Source organism: Microcaecilia unicolor, chromosome 3 (genome assembly GCF_901765095.1).
Source record: "Microcaecilia unicolor chromosome 3, aMicUni1.1, whole genome shotgun sequence".
NCBI classification, from domain to species: domain Eukaryota; kingdom Metazoa; phylum Chordata; class Amphibia; order Gymnophiona; family Siphonopidae; genus Microcaecilia; species Microcaecilia unicolor.
Genome location: NC_044033.1, coordinates 388107103 through 388128219, shown reverse-complemented (window position 1 = coordinate 388128219; position 21117 = coordinate 388107103). Strand labels below are relative to the sequence as shown.

Genomic DNA, 21117 nt, shown 5'->3' with positions numbered 1-21117 from the left:
TCACTCAGCCTCTCCTTGCATCCAGTCTCTTCCTTCTCTTACCTGCTACTCAGTTTCCTCACTTCCCTCCATTACACCGTTCAAAGATTGGTCCCTTTTGTTATTTCTTTACAGTTCCTCTCAACCTTTTTCCAGCCCCTCTAGATTCTTCACACTTTCTCTTTCCTCCTACCTCTTTCACACCTTTCCCTCCCTGTAGTCTTCTCCCTTCTTGCCCCTCCATCTTTCCTCACTTTCTCCTTCTCACTCCCTCTTCCTCCATTCTGATCTCTTCTTACCACTTCCCTCTCTCTCTCTTTCTTTCCATTCTGACCCCATCCCTCTATCAACCCCACTTTCTTCTACCTCCCTCTCTGCCATCTGAACCCATTCTCACCCTCTGTTTTTTCCAATCACCCATCTCGTCCTTGCATCAGCCCCTAAAGCTCTTCTTCCAGTCACAGCATCGGACCCATCTCCAAGCCCTGACCCCTTTTCTCACCTGTCTTCCTCAGCCCCCAACCTCAAACCTATCTCCAGTCCCCAGCCTCCTTCTATCATCTACCCCTTTAGCCCCTAGCCTCTGTCTCCAAGACCCAGCATTAGAACCATTCTCTTATCCCCATCCCTTAGCATCTGCCCTTTCTCCCATCCTTAGCCTCTATGTTACTTCAGTGTCCCCTTTTTAAATAAGAACATAAGAATAGCCATACTAGGTCAGACCAATGGTCCATCTAGCGCAGTATCCTTTTTCCAACAATGGCCAATCCAGGTCACAAGTACCTGGCAGAAACCCAAAGCCCCAGCATCAGATCTTTTTCCCAGCCTTAGCATTAGCCCCCTTCTGCCATCCCCAGTCCTTATGTCAACTCCAAGCTCAAGCATCAGACTGTTCTCCCTACCCTACTTTCAGCATCAGCCCCATTTCCTACCTCTCCAGCACCTCTAACTATAGAGCAGTGGGAGTTTGTTTCTTCATTCCCTCTGCTCTGCCTGTCCTCTGTTGGCTCTGGCCACTGGCACCTCAGAAGAATTGAAATCGGAGAGCAAGTACTTCTTGTGTGATACAGGAGGAACTTGATCTCCATTTTCAACAGCCCTTTGGAGATGCCAGCAAAGCTGATAGAAGACAGGTAGAGCAGTGAAAACAAAGAAAGAAACTACTGCCACTATACAGTTGATTTCAGAAATATTCCAGCTATCTTTGGTCCAGCAGCTGGTGGCCTGGGTTTATTGCTGGGCTTGCTCAATGGTAGCTATTTATTTATTTGCTACTTTTGTATCCCACATTTTCCCACCTATTTGTAGGCTCAATGTGGCTTACATAGTACCGGAGCGGCGTTTGCAGACTCCGGTGTAAACAAATACAAAGTGATGATTGTGGTAAGATAAAGTTCATGTGGCACAGCCACATTACGGAATCATACAACAGAAGTGTTGTGTTATGTCCTTTATGTATTTTAATATTAGTGTGTTGTAGAAATCGGCATTTATGTTGGGTTGGTAGGGTATGCCTTTTTAAACAGGTTAGTTTTTAGTGATTTCCAGAAGTTTAGGTGGTCGTACATAGTTTTCAAGGCTTTCGGTAATGCGTTCAACAGTTGTGTGCTTATGTAGGAGAAATTGGATGCGTAGGTAGATTTGTATTTGAGTAATTTACAGCTTGGGTAGTGCAGATTTAGGTACATTCATGTTGATCCGGATGTGTTTCTGGTTGGCAGGTCGATCAGGTCTGTCATGTATCCCGGGGCTTCGCCGTAGATAATTTTGTGAACCATAGTGCACATTTTGAAGGCAATGCGTTCTTTGATTGGGAGCCATTGTAGTTTTTCACGGAGCAGTTTTGTGCTTTCAAATTGCGTTTTTCTGACGATAAGCCTAGCTGCCGTGTTTTGAGTGGTCTGAAGTTTCTTTAGTGTTTGTTCTTTGCATCCCGCATAGATTCCATTGCAGTAGTCCACCTGGGTTAGTACCATTGATTGTATCAGGTTACGAAATGTTTCCCTCGGGAAGAATTGTTTTACGCGTTTGAGTTTCCACATTGCGTGGAACATTTTCTTTGTTGTGGATGCCAGTTGGCTTTCTAGTGTTAAGTTGCGGTCTATTGTAACGCCGAGGATTTTCAGGCTGGCTGAGATAGGGAGGGTGTAATCTGGGGTGTTGATAGTTGTGGGGTTGTCTGCGCTGTGTTGGGAGGAGAAGATGAGACAGTTTGTTTTTTCTTTATTGAGTTTTAGTTGGAATGCATTTGCCCAAGAGTCCATGATACTCAAGCTGTTCTTGATTTCTTTGGTGATTTCTGTCCGTTTAGATTTGTAAGGAATGTATATTGTGACATTGTCTGCATAGATGAAGGGGTTAAGGCCTTGGTTGGATAAGGACTTGGCTAGTGGGGTCATCATTAGATTGAAGAGGATCGGTGATAGTGGAGATCCTTGTGGTACTCCGCAGTCTGCTTTTCACGGTAATGATATGATTGAGTTTGATTTTACTTGATATGTTCTTGTGCTTAGGAAACCTTTGATCCAGTTAAGTATGTTTCCACCAATTCTGAACTTATCTAGTAATCTTATTAATATATTATGGTTTACCATGTCAAATGCACTAGACATGTCGAATTGGAGGAGGAGGATGTTTTTGCCTATTGCTATTTCCTGCTCAAATTTGGTTAGGAGAGTGAGTAGTACTGTTTCTGTGCTGTGGAGGGGGCGAAAACCTGACTGTGATTCGTGTAGTATTGAGAATTTGTTTATGTAATCTGTATGTTGTTTGGTTACCATGCTTTCCATGAGTTTGACTAACAACGGGATGGATGCTACTGGACGGTAGTTAGTGATTTCATTGGTTTTTTCTTGGTGTCTTTTGGTATCGGGGTGAGTAGGATATTGCCATTTTCCTTAGGGAAGAGACCTTGCTGTAGCATGTAATTTAGGTGGGATGTGAAGTCTGCTATGAAGCGGTCTGGGGCGGATTTCATTAGGTAGTTTGGGCAGGTATTCAGTTTACAGTGGGTGTTTGAGAACTTACTGATCGCCTGTGCAACTGCATTGACGGTGAGGGGGGCAAAGTTTAACCAGGTTCGGTCTGCCGGGTATTCTCCAGTGGTTGGGTCTAATTCATTAAGGAAGATTTCGATGTCAGTGTTGATCTGAGGTAGCATGTTATGTAGGTTTACAATTTTTTCATTGAAATACTTAGCAAGTTTATCTGCAGATGGGATGTCTGTATTCAATGTGGTGACCAGGTTGGTGTCTAGAAGTTTGTTCACGAGTTGGTATAATTTCTTTGTGTCTTTGTAATCTGTTCCTATTTTCGTTTTATAGTAAGATCGTTTGGACTTTCTTATAGCATATTTGTATTTTCTTTGTGATTGTTTCCATGTGTTGAGTGTGTGTTCATCTTTTGTTGTTTTCCATGCTCGTTCGAGTTTTCTGGATTGTGTTTTTAGCTTTTTCAGTTCATCATTGAACCATGGTATCGAGTTATGCTTACGCGAGGTTTTTGTTCGTAAGGGTGGAATTTCATCTAGTATGCATTTGCATCTTTTATCCCATTCCATGAGGTAGTATTTGGAGTCTGTTTGTGCTGTCCATTCATTGTTGTATATCTGTTTCCAGAATGTTTTCGAGTCTACTTGACCTCTAGTACTGTAGGATGTGTGTTCTTGTATTTGGTGTGATCCCTTCTTCCGCAAGTATAGTGATAAGTTTAGTTTGTAGTGATCAGTCCAAGGTGCTTCTGTCCATTTAATATCTGTTATTATTAAGTTCTGGTCTGTTGAGAGTTTGTGTGAGATGAGATCAAGTGTGTGCCCTTTGATGTGGGTTGCTTGCATTTGTGGCCATTTGAGATCCCATAGGTGGAGGAATTCCTTGCATTCATGTGTGTTTATTGAGTTTGGGTCTTCTAAGTGAAGGTTGATGTCTCCTATTACTAGGAGTTGGTCACACATGTGTTTGAAATGAAGTCCATGAGGTTGGTCTGGCCTTCGTTCCAATTACCTGGAGGTCTTTAAAACAGGACACGGTTCAAATGATTGCGAAGGGTCTTGTTGTGGATTCTGATTGAGGCAATTTCAAGTTGAGGTGCCATGGACTCGGCAGTGGTTTCGGTGGTAAATTTGGATCAATAGATTAGTGCTTTGCCTCCACCTCTCTTTTCCTTTCTGGTCCAGTGTGTGATTTTGTATCCCGGAGGGCACAGGTCTAAGATTATGGGGTCCTTTTGGTCATGGATCCAGGTTTCATTGATGAAGAGTAGGTCAACGTCTTCTGCCAAGATCCAGTCTGTTAGTATTGCTGTTTTGTTTACTACGGATCTGGCGTTGATGTAGCCCACCTGGATTATTTGGAATGGGTCTTCTGCGTTTGGTGTTGTGTGGACTTTTATTAGTTGCCGTTTCTTTGTTGAGGTGAGTTTGTTTGGACTCTTCTTTGCATTCTGTGGTGGTTGTCCACATGTTGGTGGTCTTCCTTTGTTTACGTTGTTGTCAGTTTGATGCAGTGTGGTGTATCTGATCAGTCTTTGATGATTGTATAGTATGAGTCTAATGTTACGTTCTGCGAGAGGGGTGGTTAATGTTAGGTGGATCAGTGTTAAGGAGTAGATTATCAGGAGTAGTTTGAAGGTGTTCATTGTGGTTTCTGTTCAATGTGGGCTACTAATAGGACCGTGTTCTGATGACTGGATGTGTGATAAGACTTTGTTCTTTGGAGTGGAGTCTGGTGTTCTGGTCTTGTATGTTGTTTCAGCTTGCCTTCCAGGCTGTTGAGATCAGTGCTGGATCAGGTTTCCATGATTTGTTACTGAACAGAGGAGATGGGAGGGAGAAGAGTAGGGAGAAGCCTTTCTGAGGTTTTTGCAACTACATTCAAAGTGGTTTACATATATTCAGGTACTTATTTTGTACCAGGGGCAATGGAGGGTTAAGTGACTTAAGTCACAAGGAGCTAGAGTGGGAATTGAATGCAGTTCACCAGGATCAAAGTCTGTTGCACTAGCCACTATGCTACTCCTCCACTCCTACTTACACATAGAGATGGCCTGGGATACACAGATTTAAAGAGGATGTGGTTTGGACAGGTCAAAACTTTATACACATTTGAGTGAATATTCAGCTTTTGGCAGTCAGCATTTAAACGCTGAGTGCTGAGGGAATTAGCTCCAGATATTCAATGTTGGGCCATGCCCAGCCATCGGCATTGAATATCCGGGGCTAATTCCCCAGGTGCTAGCCACTAGAGCTTATGTGGATCCCAGCTGAGACCCGCATAAATATATCTATCCACCTTACAATGCCCACTTCCCAAATGGATTCCCCTCCATCCTTCACACCCCCACCCCCTGAATGAAACCTGGTGGCCCAGTGGGGAAATGGGCAAGAGCAATGCCCACTCACTCCTACCCACTGTGACTGCCTCCCTAAATAGGCTGCCACAACTCTAGCAGCAAACTCACAGTACTTTATTAGCCAGTAAAGATTCTCTTTCTCTCTCTACAAATATATAGAGAGAGATATACACATACATACAGCCAAAACCTGGACTAGAGTAGATCTCGTGTAGAAGAGTGAGAGACTGCTTGCCGTGTAAATCATGTGCAAGAGCTGGGCCATGAATACAAGTCTTTTCCCATCTCTTAGGACACATAGAATGTAAGGCATTGGTCTCCTCTTTGCAACTGTGGCCCATTGATTCTGCTAGGAAAGAGTGATATTGTGATATTCAAAAGGTCCCCTTTTATGACATCCGAGGATTAGGGGGTGGCCAATGTAATGCCAGTCTTTAAAAAAACCTTCAAAGGAGATCTGGGGAACTACAGACTGGTGAGCCTGATGTCACTGCTAAGCAAAATACTAGAACCTATTGTGAAAAACAAAATTGCTAGCCATATGGGTCGAAGCCCATAGAAATGGCTTAATGGGTCGAAGCCAACAATGGATTTATTAATTTATTTGGATTTACTTAACGCCTTTTTGAAAGAATTCACTCAAGACAGTTTAGCAAGGAGAAGTCTTACCTACCAATATGTTAAAATTTTGGGACGGTATTAATAAACATATAGATAAGGGTAAGCCAGCAGCAAGAGTTGAAGCAGGTTGAGCTTGGAGACACGTGCTCGGGCAGAGAGAGGGGAGATCGGCAGCGATATCAAGCTGCAACCCTCTGGAGATCTGCTCCCTTCTTTTTTGACTACAACAGCAGCCAGGGCCGTTGAAAAGATAAGCCCCTCTCAGCTCGCCCACAAGCACCAGAGTCGAGCAACGAGGCATCCCAGGCTGCGGTAGCAGCAGCACCAGGACTCTGCAGGAAAACTTCCTGCCGTCTGGATTCGGGCAGTCAGCCCCCGAACCCTCTCTGGGCCAGGGATCCGGATGTGCTACATCCGAACCCCACTTGGAGCTGAGGATCGAGGCGTGCAGCAGCACTAAACTTTCCAAGCCAGAGATCGGGGGGGGGGGGGGGGGGAGATGGATCCGCACCCTCTCTCTCTGGATCTCTAGCTGAAGCTCTCCAGTCCCACAGCAGATCGGGGCTGGAAGAGGTTGGTTCGGTACCAGCAGGGCGCTCCAGTTTTCCAACGGCCTCTCTAACCCCCAGTTTGGCTTTTCTCCTCATTTGCCCCTTGAATTGCCTCCCCTGACCTCCCGTGTCCAGGGGCCGTGGGCACTTTGCATCGCCCAGCCGTCATTAGTCTGAACAGGGCTCATCTGGGAACAGCAGCACACGGGGATTACAAAACTTTGCTTTGGACCATGCTGGAGCCCGGCAGATGGTCACTGGCCCATTGTATCCTGCTTCGACTGATGCTTCTTCCTACCAGAGCTCAAGGACGGGGTTATTTCTGTGCTTTGGAGTAGCCTGGTGGTTAGTGCAGTAGACTTTGATCCTGGGGAACTGAGTTTGATTCCCACTGCAGCTCCTTGTGACTCTGGGCAAGTCACTTAATCCTCCATTGCCCCAGGTACAAATAAGTACCTGTATATAGTATGTAAACCTCTTTGAATGTAAGTTGCAAAAACCACAGAAAGGCAGTATATCAAGTCCCATTCCCTTCCCCTTTCCTCCATTTTGAAATTGTCATTTACATAAGTATGCAAATTACATGTGTATATGCTGCTATTTACGCCTTGAGATGGCCTAGAATGCACAAAGCATTGGAAATTACCTTCAAAAAATTTGAGCCCGAAGTGGTTACAAAAGAAAACAATCATGGAAGGAAAAAAAGATTTCAAGGTACAGACAAGCCTTTTAAGAAATAAAATGTCTTCAAATTTTGGTGAAATATCATATAAGAATGAGACGGACGAATAGAAATATGAAGAGAGTTTTAGAGTGAAGCAACATATTCAATTCGCTAAGGAAAATAGGTTGCTTTAAAAGTTTTAAGCCACAGTGTACAGTAGGTGTAACTTGTAAATGATTGTCAAGTCTCTCAAGTCTTCATGGGTTGTAATGTCTTCAATAGTAGGAACACAAGTCATTAACACAAGCCATTTATTTTGACACGTCATTTCTTTGGAGAAATCATTTCTGAATGAAGAAAACATGTTCAAACAAAAGCATCTCAGATGTTCATTTCAAATCTGCTGTTTTCTGCTCTACACTTGACATTTTGAGAGAACAGTAAAGAACTGTAAAGAATGCTGATAGAGATTTAGGAGTACGCCAGAATGTCAAGGACACTTTTGAGAGGCACATTCAGCTGAAAGAGTGAAATTTATTTTCCAAGTATATAACATCTGTTCTCTTTATATTCATAATTGTATAATTCAGCATGATTGTCTGAGTTTGCTCATTGTTATTTGCTTTGCTGGCCCTGCAATAATCTGCTTGGCTGATCTGCTTTGATGGCAAAACCACATAATTACACACAGGCATATTAAAGGATTTTTATGCTCACGTCACATGCAATTGAAATCCTGATATGTTTATGTTTATTAGGTATTTGATATACCGCCTTCCTGGGTTACAACCAAAGTGGTTTACACAATACAAAAATCAAAGGGAAAAGAAATAGAGAAAAGAAGAGGAGAGTTAGGAAAGAAAGGGGAACAAGCAGGGGTAAAGGAAAAGTCTATAGACCATTATTAAATTGACGGGGAAAATCCGCTGCATATTTCTGGGATATGCAGCATAAAATGTATTGAACTTTTTCAGGATCTTGCCAGGTATTTGTGACCTGGATTTGCCACTATTGGAAACAGGATGCTAGGCTTGATGGACCTTTGGTCTGTCCCAGTGTGGAAGTACTTACGTAGGAAAAGAAATCCTTGAGCTCTTATTGGCTTATTCAGTGGACATAAATCCCGGCTTTTAAGTATAGAGCAGGGGTTCTCAACCCAGTCCTTAGGATGTAGCCAGCCATTCAGGTTTTCAGGATATCCACCATGAACATGCATGAGATAAATTTGAGCACACAAATCTATTTTAGGCAAAAGCCAGATCCGGGGACGAAAGAGAGAAATGCAGTACAAGGGCCTACCTGTCTTAACTCTAGGCCCACCCAAAATGACAGGTCTGGTTACGTCTCTGCCTTACGCTTTTATCTTTTAAGCAAATATTAGATGCTAGGGATGTGCACTCCACTTGTGCGCCAGAATTTACACCTGGTTTCAAAGGTGGGCACAGGATTGTATTTATTTATTTAGATTTTGCTCATACCTTTTTCAATAGTAGCTCAAGGTGAGTTACATTCAGGTACTCTGGATATTTCTCTGTCCCAAGAGGGCTCACAATCTAAGTTTGTACCTGAGGCAACCCAATGCTATTCTATAAAGAGCGCTGATGCCAGATTTTCTTTTACAGAATAGCGCTGGGTGCCACTGACTCCGGTTCTGTGTGCGCATGCACAGTGGCTTGCGTGTGTACAATAGTTTGTGCATGCACACTGGGTGCCCTCTTATCGCAAATAAAACATTCATTTTGGTGTTTTTTCTGCTCAGTTTGTTTCATAGTGACATGCTACCACATGGTTATATCACTGACATTTCCCATATTGTTGCAAATGGATGTCAGTCCCTACAGAGAATAGGCATGGTCTACGCATTGCAGTTATTGTATGACACTTACCGTGCTGCTATCACTTACGCAGTTAGTGTAGGTGTCCTTGAGGAGTCAGTAAGTGCATCCTTGCTAACTGCAAATGGTCTTAGCATGCAGTAAAGAACTTTTCAGTGCAGTAAATGCAGAGGACATGGTGGGCACACTCCCTTCAGATACGGCACAGCCTTTGCATATTCCGTACATTAATATGTGCTATTACAGCCCGGTAATTGCAAAAACTTACCTCATTTTAGTAAAAGGACCTCTTAGTGTGTGCAAAAAATGATTTCAAACAGCCACAAGAAGCACAAGGAGTCTTCAAGATATGGGGCGTCTCAACTGTACTTTATTAATCAGGTCCGACATGGTCCGTGTTTTGGCTAGAATCGCCTGTGTCAGGGGTCTAATAGGGTATACAACTTTTGTCTTGAAAAAGACAAATGCACTGGAAACGTGGGGGGAAGATGCCAAAACAAAAGATGCGGGAAATAAACAAAACTTTGAAAAACTTCCCACAATGAAAAACACCATATACCAGCTGAAAATTTCACACATATTAGCCTATAAATTAACACACATATAGTTGATGGTCACGCAAAAATTTCCAGTGCATGTTAAAAAACCTTTTTTTTTAAATCTGAAATAAGCAAAAACAACAACAAAAAAAAAAAACTGGCCAAAATTGGGAAAAAGGCTGAAAAGTAAGAAAATGAACTAAACATTTTTTGCCTGTGCAAATCTCTCCTAAATACTATCTAAAATGCCCAGCCAACAGAAACCCTAAAATCTGGAGAGTCATGTACTGGTGGCTCCAGTGCCAAATGCTGTGTTCAGCTTAAGAACATAACATAAAAGTCACAATACTGGGACACAACAAAGGTCCATCAAGCCCAGTATCCTGTTTCCAGCAGTGGCCAATCTAGGTCACAAGTACCTGGCAAGATCCCAAAAGAGTAAAACAGATTTTATGCTGCTTATCCTAGAAATAATACACAACTGGCAGGTGGTGGAATCTATCACATTAAGTGCTGACAGTTAATAAAGGGGTTGTCTCATACAGTCATTCAGGCAGTTTTTACCATCCAAACTGGTGAGCCTGCATTACATGACCATTTAACTTTCAGGACAGCAGATGTTAAACCATATACATATTCCCTTGACAAAGCTGAGGTATGCGAAACAGGCTCCTGTCGGGATCACGAGTATACCTGGGACCTAACTCAGATAAGTGACACAGATGCATTTTTCAATTTTGATCTATGAATATACAGCTGCAGGCAGTGGATATATGGCAAAGGACTGAAAGAGATGTGCCTGATACTGTGAGGACTGTAGCGGTATATAAATTGAAGATATGGAATGTTCCTGCAATTGAATAAGACTTAAATATAAGTGCTGTAGATAAATCACCCGTAGAGATAAATCAAACATGGAAAATAAAAAAGAAAAAAGGGATTAATTGTAATATAAAAGATAAAGAGATTTTTTTGATTGAAGGTATAGCACTGAACACTTTTTATTTGTTAATTTTGCACTACGGGAGGCTGGGGGTAGTCGATGATTATAAATGATCATGTAATGCAGGCTCACCAGTTTGGGTGGTAAAAACTGCCTGAAAGACTGTATGAGACAATCCCTTTATTAACTGTCAGCACTTAATGTGATAGATTCCACCACCTGCGAGTTGTGTATCATTTACGATAGAGGTGGAATATTGCCATTGATTTTTTGACAGTTATCCTATAAGTAAGCAGTAGATTTTCCCTAAGTCCATCTTAATAATGGCTTATGGACTTTTAGGAAATTATCCAAACCTTTTCTAAACCCTGGTAAGCTAACTGCTTTTACCAACAAATTCCAGAGTTTAATTACACATTGAGTGAATAAATATTTCCTCTGATTTGTTTTAAATGTGCTACTTAGTAACTTCATTGCATGCCCCCTAGTCCTTATATTTTTGGAAAGAGTAAACGTAAACAAGCAAGTCATGTCTATCCATTCCACTCCACCCAATATTTTATAGACCTCTATCATATCTCTCCTCAGCCGTCTCTTCTCCAAGCTGAAGAGCCCTAGCCACTTTTGCCTTTCCTCATAGGGAAGTCATCCCATCCCCTATATAATTTTCTTTGCCCTTCTCTGGACCTTTTCTAATTCTGCTATATCTTTTGTGAGATGTGGTGACCAGAACTGCACACAGTATTCAAGGTGTAGTCACACCATAGAGAGTGATACAAACACATTATAATATTCTCAGTTTTTATTTCATTTGTACCCCGCGCTTTCCCATTCATGGCAGGCTCAATGCGGCTTACATGGGGCAATGGAGGGTTAAGTGACTTGCCCAGAGTCACAAGGAGCTGCCTGTGCCTGAAGTGGGAATCGAACTCAGTTCCTCAGGACCAAAGTCCACCACCCTAACCACTAGGCCACTCCATTCCTTCCATTACTGTTTACAGGGCCGGTCCTAGGGTCTCTGGCGCCCCCCTGCAGACTATGAGTTGGCACCCGCGCACCCCCCTCCAGCACCCGCGCGCCCCCACCCCCCCAGCATCTCCCTTCTCTCTTCTCCCACCCTGCCCCTGTCCAGCGATTCTCCATCGCCCCCATCCCCCGCCACTGCTCTTGGTGCTTTAAATCTTTAATTTACCTCCGTTCCAGTAGCCGCGTCATTTGAAAGCCTTGCCCCGTCTCTAGCCTTCCCTCCCTTCGTGAGTTTGTTCTGCAGTCCCGCCCTCGAGGAAATGACGTCAGAAGGCGGGACTGCGGAACAAACTCACAAAGGGAGGGAAGGCTAGAGACAGGGCAGGGCTTTCAAATGATGCGGCTGCTGGAACTGAGGTAAATTAAAGATTTAAAGCACCAAGGGTGGCGCGGTATGGTGGCGCAGCGCTGCAGCAGCGCTCTTGAAGGCAGGCGCCCCCTGTGGCGCTTACCCCGCTTACCGGGTTTGACCGGCCCTGACTGTTTATTAATTTAATATACCGCTTACTTTGTGCCCAAATCAAGGCGGTTTGCATCCATAATTTATAGGAAATAGAAAAGGACTCTTTATTGTAAGATAGGAAAGACACACAAGAGACACACATTCCGACAGTACAGTACCATAAACCAGTATCAAGTAAATAGGAGCGCAAGAATCCAGCCAGTCCTAAGAACATTTGTTGTCATCAAATGAACAGCCTTAGTTAAGTATCAAAAACTAGGAGAAGCAATAATCACGTACGAAAAGCAAGAGTGAAAAAAAAGAACGTTTTCAATTCCCTGCGAAATGAGGAATAGGAGTTCTCCAATTAAAGGTATCGTAGGAGTGAATTCCACAAAGCAGGTGCAAGAAGAAAAAAGAAGGCACTAGCCCTTATAGATTCCCACTTTGCCTGTGTGGTCAAACCCGGTTAGATTAGGAATCACCAGTCTATTGTCTCTCAAGGAACTTAAGGTGCGTGCTGGAGTGTATGGAATTATTAAAAATGGCAGATATGTGGGAATATTGCTAATACAAATGTGTGTGTCAAAGTAAGAACTTTCTGCCCAAAATTCAAACAAAAATGTCTGCTAAAATGGCACTTAAGTGGCTCTCCGGCGATATTCAGTGCCGGAGAGCTGGCTATCCGCACCGAATGTCGCCGCTTAGCAGCTTAAAGATAGCTGGTTATATCAGGCAATATAACTGGCTATCCACCAATTTTTTAAAGTGAGAGTGGCCAAATTCATGGCCGCCACAACAGATGGAATAACTTTGGCCAGTCTCACTTTAAGCGGCCAGTACTGGATATCAGCGTGGCTGGTTAAAATTGGATCGACCAAAGTTAAATCGGATATTCAATGCCAGTCACCAGAAACAGACCGGCACTGAATATCCGAGTTTAGTGCCCACTGCAGGAGACAGCCCGGCTATGTCCCATGGTCTTAGTATTGGGGCATTTAAATTTAACTCTGTATTCAATTGGTAACCAGTATAAATGATGGAGAAGTGGAGAGACAGGATCATAATGACTTGCCGTACAAATAATATGTGCTACTGTATTCTGCAAGGTTTGTAGTCTTTTGAGATTAGTTTCTGTACTGCCAGCATAAATAATGTTATAGTAATCGTATCTCAAGTGTACATAGGCTTAGAATAGAGTACAGAGAGAGTCAAAATCTAGTAGTGACCAACAGATTGTAATCTGTGCAGAAAGGAAAAACCAGTGTTGACTACCTGAGAGATCTGTGGAGAAAAGGACAGAGCTGAATCAAGAATGATGCCAAGATATCTGGTGTGATTTGCCACCTCACACTGAGCAGAGGGTTTCAGCATATCATCGACAATGACATCTAGATCTTTTTCCTAGGCGATGACTCCTAGGGCCCTGTTTACAAAGGTGCATTAGCGTTTTTAACACACCTACAATTAGCGTGTGTGCTAACCGTGTAGGAGACTATAGGGATATTGTAGGCGCGTTCATGGTTAACGCACGTTAAAAATGTTAACGCGCTTATAAAGCGGCTTAGTAAACAGGGCCCCTAGTTCTAGTCCCTGGGTCAACCAATGAGAGACAGCATTTATAGTTTGCAGGTTAAGGGCCAAACCCCAAATGAGCCAAAACATTTATACATTAATTCACTTATATTTTAACCCCAAATTTCCAGTAAGTAGAATTTCTGGATCCAGGTGCTCTTCAGAATTGCTTATGGGTGACACCTAATAGCCAGATTCAGAGTTCACGATTGCAGCAGGGTTCTAGTCAGAGCACTGGCATCTGGCTAAAGACAAACATTGAAATGACAAGACTAGGTATTTGGGAATGGGGGAATAGAAAATAGAGGAAAAATCTCCAAGTAGTTGTGAATGAAGGTTCATGGTGCCACATTCCAGCCCTGATTCCAATTCAACTGGAAGCACAAAGGAGAAGGAGAAAACTGCTGGTTTGAGAAAAAAATAAAAATCTACTATATCAAATGTGGTAAGGTTAATTAAATGTAATTCAATCCGTCAATCAAGCCGCTGCTTCAAGTCGGCCCAGGGTCCATGGTTAAAGCAAGGCTTAATTTGTAAGCCAGATGATTTAGGAAAAATAGAAAAAAAAATAGCATCTAGTCTATAGGGAGCTGGCTTTACTCAAAGCCACTGGTATATGTGAAAAAGAATGTGCTGATAAGATCACAGCCTTTCTGTGTTAATTAAAAATCACAGATACTCCCTGATAATTCATAGAAATAAGCACACCACCTGATGTAATGTTGAAGACAGTTTTATAGGACCATGCTGTGTTTATATACTGTTTTTACTGACTTCAACTGGTCGCCCTCCTAAATGGAATATACGAAAACTTTCAGCAGGCAACAATTGTGTTTAAATTTATTTCTTTTTAACACCTCTTTGAAATCTCAACTGGCAGGCATCAGGGAAGCTATGTTCATTTAAATACTCTTTCCATTCCCTGGAAACTGCTAGCTTCCTCTAATCTTGTGAACGTAAATGGAATTGAAAAAGGTAAACCTTGATAATTTCTCACAAATGGTGCAAAGCCTCTTTGCAGTCTCATTTTTAGTCATAGTGTTGTTTAGAAGGTTTGTTGTGGTTGCATTATTCTAGCATACAAATGGATATGTGGTTGGCAGTAAGCAATAATCTTCAAATATTTGCTATTGTCAAAATAGCTTTGCATTTTTCAATTGAAAGTAGTGTAGTAAGGAGGTGTGTACCATTCTGATTATGCATCCCCTTCTGGGATGGCTTTAATGTTTCCTTCCTGGTGCTATGTAAGCTGGAATATCCTAGGTTATGCTGCAAATGTCTGCTGATGGATTGTTATGTGGATTTAAAGCTCAGCCCTTGGGCTTAGTTTCTATCTAGTGCAGTGGCTCTCAATCTTTTTTCAGGGTCCGATGCACAAAGGCAGCTGTATTTTACGGCCGCCTAAGTAAAGTTTAGTGACTCGCTAACAGCCAATGATGCACAAAGGGGATCACATGCAAATGAGCTGCATGGATCCCCCTTTGTGCATCCTCGCTGTTTGCGAATCAGAGCTATAAAATGCATTTGACAGCTCTGATGCACCGGGCCCTCTTCAACCCCACACTTTTTAAAAATTTCCCTGGTGGTCCAGTGGACCGTGACCCCCAAATCTTTTAAAAAAAAATTTCCAAGGTGAGTGAACCAGACCCCTTCTCCAGTGTGTGCAACCCCCCTCCCTACCCCAACCCTGACCACACCTGCAAACCCTGTACCTTTACAACAAGGTGGAGGCAGGAGGGCAAGATCAACAGCTCCTCCCTCCTGCCTTGGGCCCACCCAGAACAAAATGGTGGCACCCAGACATTGCCCAGTGCATTCTGGGATGTAATGGGTGGGGCTAAACACCACATAAGGAGAAAATTCATCTTTAAGATGAGTTTAAGAATTTAATAATATTTAAATGTAAATAATTTAAGAATATTTCAATTTGGATAAAAGATTATAAAAGTTATTAAGGTTATTAAGAAGTAAGTTTAATAAAAAATGACACTGCTTGACTAGTGACGAGGTGGATGCTGTAAGTCTTTCTGATATGAAATTTTATCCAGTAAGGGCCACTACTGAGGTCAGCAGTAAAATGTATTAGTTCTGGAGGTGACTAATGAAGATTGTGATTGATACAACCTGCCAGAAGTGTATTTTTGCCTGGTGGAGAAGTATTAGTTGTGCAAGTATTCTATATAGTGCACACAGGAATAGTCAGAACGCCCCAGGCATAGTCCTTCCCCTCTCACGTTAATGCCCCCTTTGCAGTTACACACAAGAGAAGTTAGGCGCTCAGTTTACAAAATAGTGCTTGTTAATGCCAATTATTGGTACTTACCTCCAATTGCCAATTTAGCACCAATAGCTAATTCTGCTCTTCACGTAACTGCACCTATTCTATCACTGGACTCACATTTGCGCACCTAACTTTATCAGGCTCATTTTCGAAAGAGAAGGACGCCCATCTTTCGACACAAATCAGAAGATGGGCATCCTTCTCACAGGGTCGCCCAAATCGGTATAATCGAAAGCCGATTTTGGGCATTCCCAACTGCTTTCCGTTGCAGGGGGCGTGTCGGAGGCATAGCGAAGGCGGGACTGGGGCGTGCCTAACACATGGATGTCCTCGACCCATAATGGAAAAAAAGGGCGTCCCTGACGAGCACTTGGACGACTTTACCTGCTCTTGTTTTTCTTACGATCAAGGCACAAAAAGTTGCCCGAACTGACCAGATGACCACCGGAGGGAATCGGGGATGACCTTCCATTACTCCCCCAGTGGTCACTAACCCCCTTCCACCCTTAAAAAATATTTCAAAATATTTTTTGCCAGCCTCAGATGTCATACTCAGGTCCATCACAGCAGTATGAAGGTCCCTGGATCAGTTTTAGTGGGTGCAGCGCACTTCAAGCAGGCAAACCCAGGCCCATCCCCCCTACCTGTTGCACTTGTGGTGGTAAATGTGAGCCCTCCAAAACCCACCACAAACCCACTGTACCCACATCTAGGTGCCCCGCTTCACCTGTAAGGGCTATGGTAGTGGTGTACAGTTGTGGGTAGTGAGATTTGGGGGGGCTCAGCACACAAGGTAAGGGAGCTATGTACCTGGGATCAATTTCTGAAGCCCACTGCAGTGCCCTCTAGGGTGCCCGGTTGGTGTCCTGGCATGTGAGGGGGACCAGTGCACTACAAATGCTGGCTCCTTCCATGACCAAAGGGCTTGCATTTGGTCGTTTCTGAGATGGGCATCCTTGGTTTCCATTATCACCAAAAATCAGAAACGACCAAGTCTAAGGACGACCATCTCTAAGAATGACCTAAATTTCAAGATTTGGGTGTCCCCGATCGTATTATCGAAATGTAAGATGGATGTCCATCTTGTTTCGATAATACGGGTTTCCCCGCCCCTCCATCGGGACATTTTGTGAGGATATCCTCAGCAAACTTGGGCATCCCTTTTGATTATGCCCCTCCAGGTGTCCTTTATTGAATGGTGGATAAAGTATAGGCAAAAGGATGGGGGGGAAAGGACCATGGACTCCAGAAATGAGGAAAAGAAACTTGATACTTTAAAACAAATGTATTGATCGAAGACTCGACACGGTACCGTGTTTCGGCCTGGGGTCTGCTTCAGGAGCCTTTTGGTAATGAGCTGATAAAAAATTCCAATATTGTCTCTTTTCAAACTTGTGCTACAAAAGATGGGTTGTCATCCGCTACAGCTCAAGAGCTTGCACTTACTTCAACCGAGCAGTGCTATGTCCTTAATGTGCATTAAGAGGATTAGCTTGCGCTAAGGCCTGGATTCTATACATAGTGACTAAAGTTGCATGTGCAATTTAATTGTTTAACAAGCCAATCAGTGCTGATAATTGGCCACTAACAAGCAATTATTGGCACTATGTGGCACTGATTAGAATTTACGTGCACAACTTGCTAAGCGTATTCTTTAAAGTGGTGCGCGTAAATTCTACCATGCTGATCTCAAAAGGGGGCGTGGACATGGGAGGGACGTGGGCAGGTCTTGGGCATTCCTAAAAATTACACGCAGTGTTATAGAATATGCCCGATCCACGCCTACATTAAGTGCGGGCATTTACATCAGGTTTCAGTTGGTGTAAATGATCGCACTTAGTTTTAGTCACGGGGACAGGAGCTACGCATATTCTATAAATTGCACTTAACTTTAGGCAAGGTTTATAGAATAGCGCTAAACGCAGGATTTTTCAGTTATATAGAATTCCCCGCTGAATGCTAAAAGCCCATAGGTATGGGCTTTATCATTTAGTGCACACTAATTCCTTTAATGTACGTTAAAGCCATAATGCTGCTTGATGAATTCCCCCCATAGTTACACATGCTGGGAGCAGGTGTCAATTTGTGGAAGAACATTTGTACATTACTGTGAATTATTGTAGGAACTTATATTATAGATACCTGTTGAGCCTTTATAAAATAGGCAGATTTTTGGAAATGTTTGCAGGCAGCCTGTGAAAAAGTGACCCCATACTACCTAGAGTTTGTGCATGAAGGGTTCAATATTCAGCCAGCGGTGGTGAATGTTTTACTGACTGCCGCTGGCGTTATTCCCAGATATTCAATGCAAGGCCATGTCCGGACTTTGACACTGAAAATCCCAGTTTATGCGGCGCTGGGGTCCTTTTACTAAGCTGCGGGAAAAAGGGCTCTGCGGTAGCAGCGGGGGCCATTTTTCCTGTGCACCAGGGCCATTTTTAATGCAGCGGGTAAAAAGCCCTCCCCAAAAATGGCCATGCAGCAAGATAAAACTCTTACTGTGTGGCCATGTGGCGGGGAGCACTTACGCCACCCATTGAGGTGGCTAAGGATTCCTGTGGTAACTCGGCAATAACCTCTGAGTTAGCACTGCACTATAAAAATGATGCACGCTCGAACTGGAACTAACACTGGTGGCCATATTGGGCTGGCGGTAATCCCAAATTAGTGTGGGCTTACCGACTCTTTGTAAAAGGGCCCCTTAACTGGCTATGGGTTGCCTCATAAAGTTAGGACTGACTTTTGTGTGGTCCCATTTTTGCAGTTACCCTGGCTACTTAAGTGCTGAATATCAACACTTAAGAGGCCACGTGCCAACTCCTCCCCCGGAATGCCCCCAAATGGCCGGCTTTCATTTAGTCGCTAACCCTTAATTTTCCAGTGGAGATAACCGCTTAAGTGCCACTGAAAATTAGTTTGACAGCCCCAAACAAGTGATTTAACCAGTCAACTGCCTTTTTTTGGTCAGTTAGATTGTTTTGAATATAGACCAGCATCTGTTTATAGAGCATACCTTCCTAGAAGACACCATATTGTCCTTTGATAAAAGTAGCAGTATGTTATTTGGTTCTATTACAGGTGTTTGTGGCTGTTGTGGAGCTTTACGTCCCCGCTATAAGAGATTAGTAGACAATATCTTCCCGGTGGATTCTGAGGTAGGAGATTTCACTTTGTTTCAACTTAACGTCTAGTGATAAATTGTTGCACACACACAAAAAAAAAACAACCAGGAAGATCACATTGTGGAGTTTCATAGTAACCAAGATTCCTGAGAATTTGTCATTTTCTCTTTTTAAGTTATGTAAGGTCCATCCATAGGCTAACCAGGCTACCCAGGGCTTGGGATGCCATGGAGACAGTGTTCACAAGAAGCAGATGACGGTCTGGCTCTTCTCCAAAGCTTTCAATGGAAAAAGCAACTAACTAGTTAATCACACACATAAGCAATAACACCACCTATACATCCTGTAACAGGATTTGCTTATTCACTCCTGTTTTAATTGAAATCGTTTTCCTGCATCTTTACTGACTTCATGTGCAATTATTCCTTATATTAGTCATTCTTACTTGTACATAAGAATATAAGTGTTGCCATACTAGGACAGACCAAAGGTCCATCAAACCCATTATCCTGTTTCCAACAGTGGCCAATCCAGGTCACAAGTGCCTGGCAAGATCCTAGAAAAGTAAAGCAGATTTGATGCTGCTTATCCTAAAAATGAGCAGTAGATTTTCCCAAGACCATCTTAATAATGGCTTATAGACTTTTCTTTTAGGAAAATATCCAAACCTTTTTTTAAACCCTGATTTTACTACATTCTCTGGCTACGAATTCCAGAGTTTAATTACACATTGAGTGAAGAAATATTTTCTGTGGTTTATTTTAAATTTACTACTTAGTAGCTTCATCGCGTGCCCCCTAGTCTTAGTATTTTTGGAAAGAGTAAACAAGCGATTTACATCTACCCATTCCACTCCACTCAGTATTTTATAGTCCACTATGTTATAGACCTTCTGTTATTCTCTTATCAGTCTATATGTTCCACCTCTGCTCATACCCTGCTGTCTGTTAAGCTGATGTAATGTGTATTGTGTTGACATTGTATGTAGTTTATATATGCATTACACATGACAATATACAGGATACTGACAATGATACATGCATGAGTGCACATATTTATTTATTTTTATTTATTTTATTTATTGCATTTGTATCCCACATATGCGTGCAAATGTCAATATTCCTCCCAAGCACTATTCTATAAGGGCATTCCTAAATGCAAGAGGGTGTACACAGGGGTGAAACATGGGTGGGGCATTTGCAAGGCTGCCACTTACATATGCATCTTACAGAATGCCAGTGGCATAGCCAGAAGGCAATTTTTGGGTGGGTCAACAGGTTGGATGGGTGGGCACTAGAGTTGCCAGCTTTTTGAAAGAGAAATAAACCCCCAGCCACCTGATGCACCCATGCTCCACGTCTGCCTCACTCCCAATAACTTCAATGAAGGTAGCAGTGCATGCTTCAGTGGCTGCAGGCCAATTGAGAGCTAAGGGAAGTACAAGAGACTGCACTCTTCAGCCCCGGTGGAGCCATGGTCCTCCAACACACATATGGTATTGAAGCCAAATACAATCCACATCCAGAGAACCTCTTGGCCCTCCACCAACAATGGATGCAGAGCAGAGTAAGGACATTTCCCCATAAAACTCACCATACAAAGAAATTTGGGTTTCTAGTGTAATCTCAATAATAGATATATTATAAAGTAATTTAAAACAATCTGTAAACAAAAAGTCATTCAGAATCTAGAGCAAATCTACCATGCCAGCACTAACTTCCAAAACAAGGAGCCTACCTATGAAAAGGTAGTGCCCTAAAATATTGATGCATCTATTGAGAAAACTGAACAAGCCAAATTACTACAGAATGCTACATAGAAGCTTCATGGTGAAATATTACCTTGGTCACACACACAGAGCACAAATGCCAAGTACAGAATAAGTGACCACAAACTCTATGAATATAAATTAAATTGAAACCCCAAGAAGCCAGACCTTGCATGTACTACAACACTAGAGAAACAAGAAAGAAAGGCATTTCCTCCTGTGCAAAATATAAAGATAGCACATGACAGGGATAGTGTTAGAGAGGTGCAACTTGAGCAATTGTGCTTGGCTCTCTGGGCAGAGAGAGCCCCAAGCCTGCCAGAAGCTGAAGAAGGCACAGCTTTGTAATTGGCATTGGGGTCCTCTCCCACATTTCTGCTCTGGGTTCCAGCCATATCTAACACCATCTCTGACAAGATATA

The 21117-nt window shown here is 42.8% G+C and overlaps 1 protein-coding gene across 2 annotated transcripts in view; it reads left to right on the top strand.

Moving 5' to 3' along the window:
* The window catches only part of EFR3B (EFR3 homolog B), a 295910-nt gene that overhangs the window by 132081 nt on the left and 142712 nt on the right, over positions 1-21117 (top strand). Inside the window, exon 2 of one of the 2 annotated variants that reach the window (XM_030198681.1) lies at positions 18884-18960. The exons of the other annotated variant lie outside the window; for it this stretch is intronic. Within the exon in view, the coding sequence (XP_030054541.1) occupies positions 18884-18960 (77 nt within the window). The remainder of the gene's footprint in view (positions 1-18883; positions 18961-21117) is intronic. 2 annotated transcript variants of the gene reach the window in all.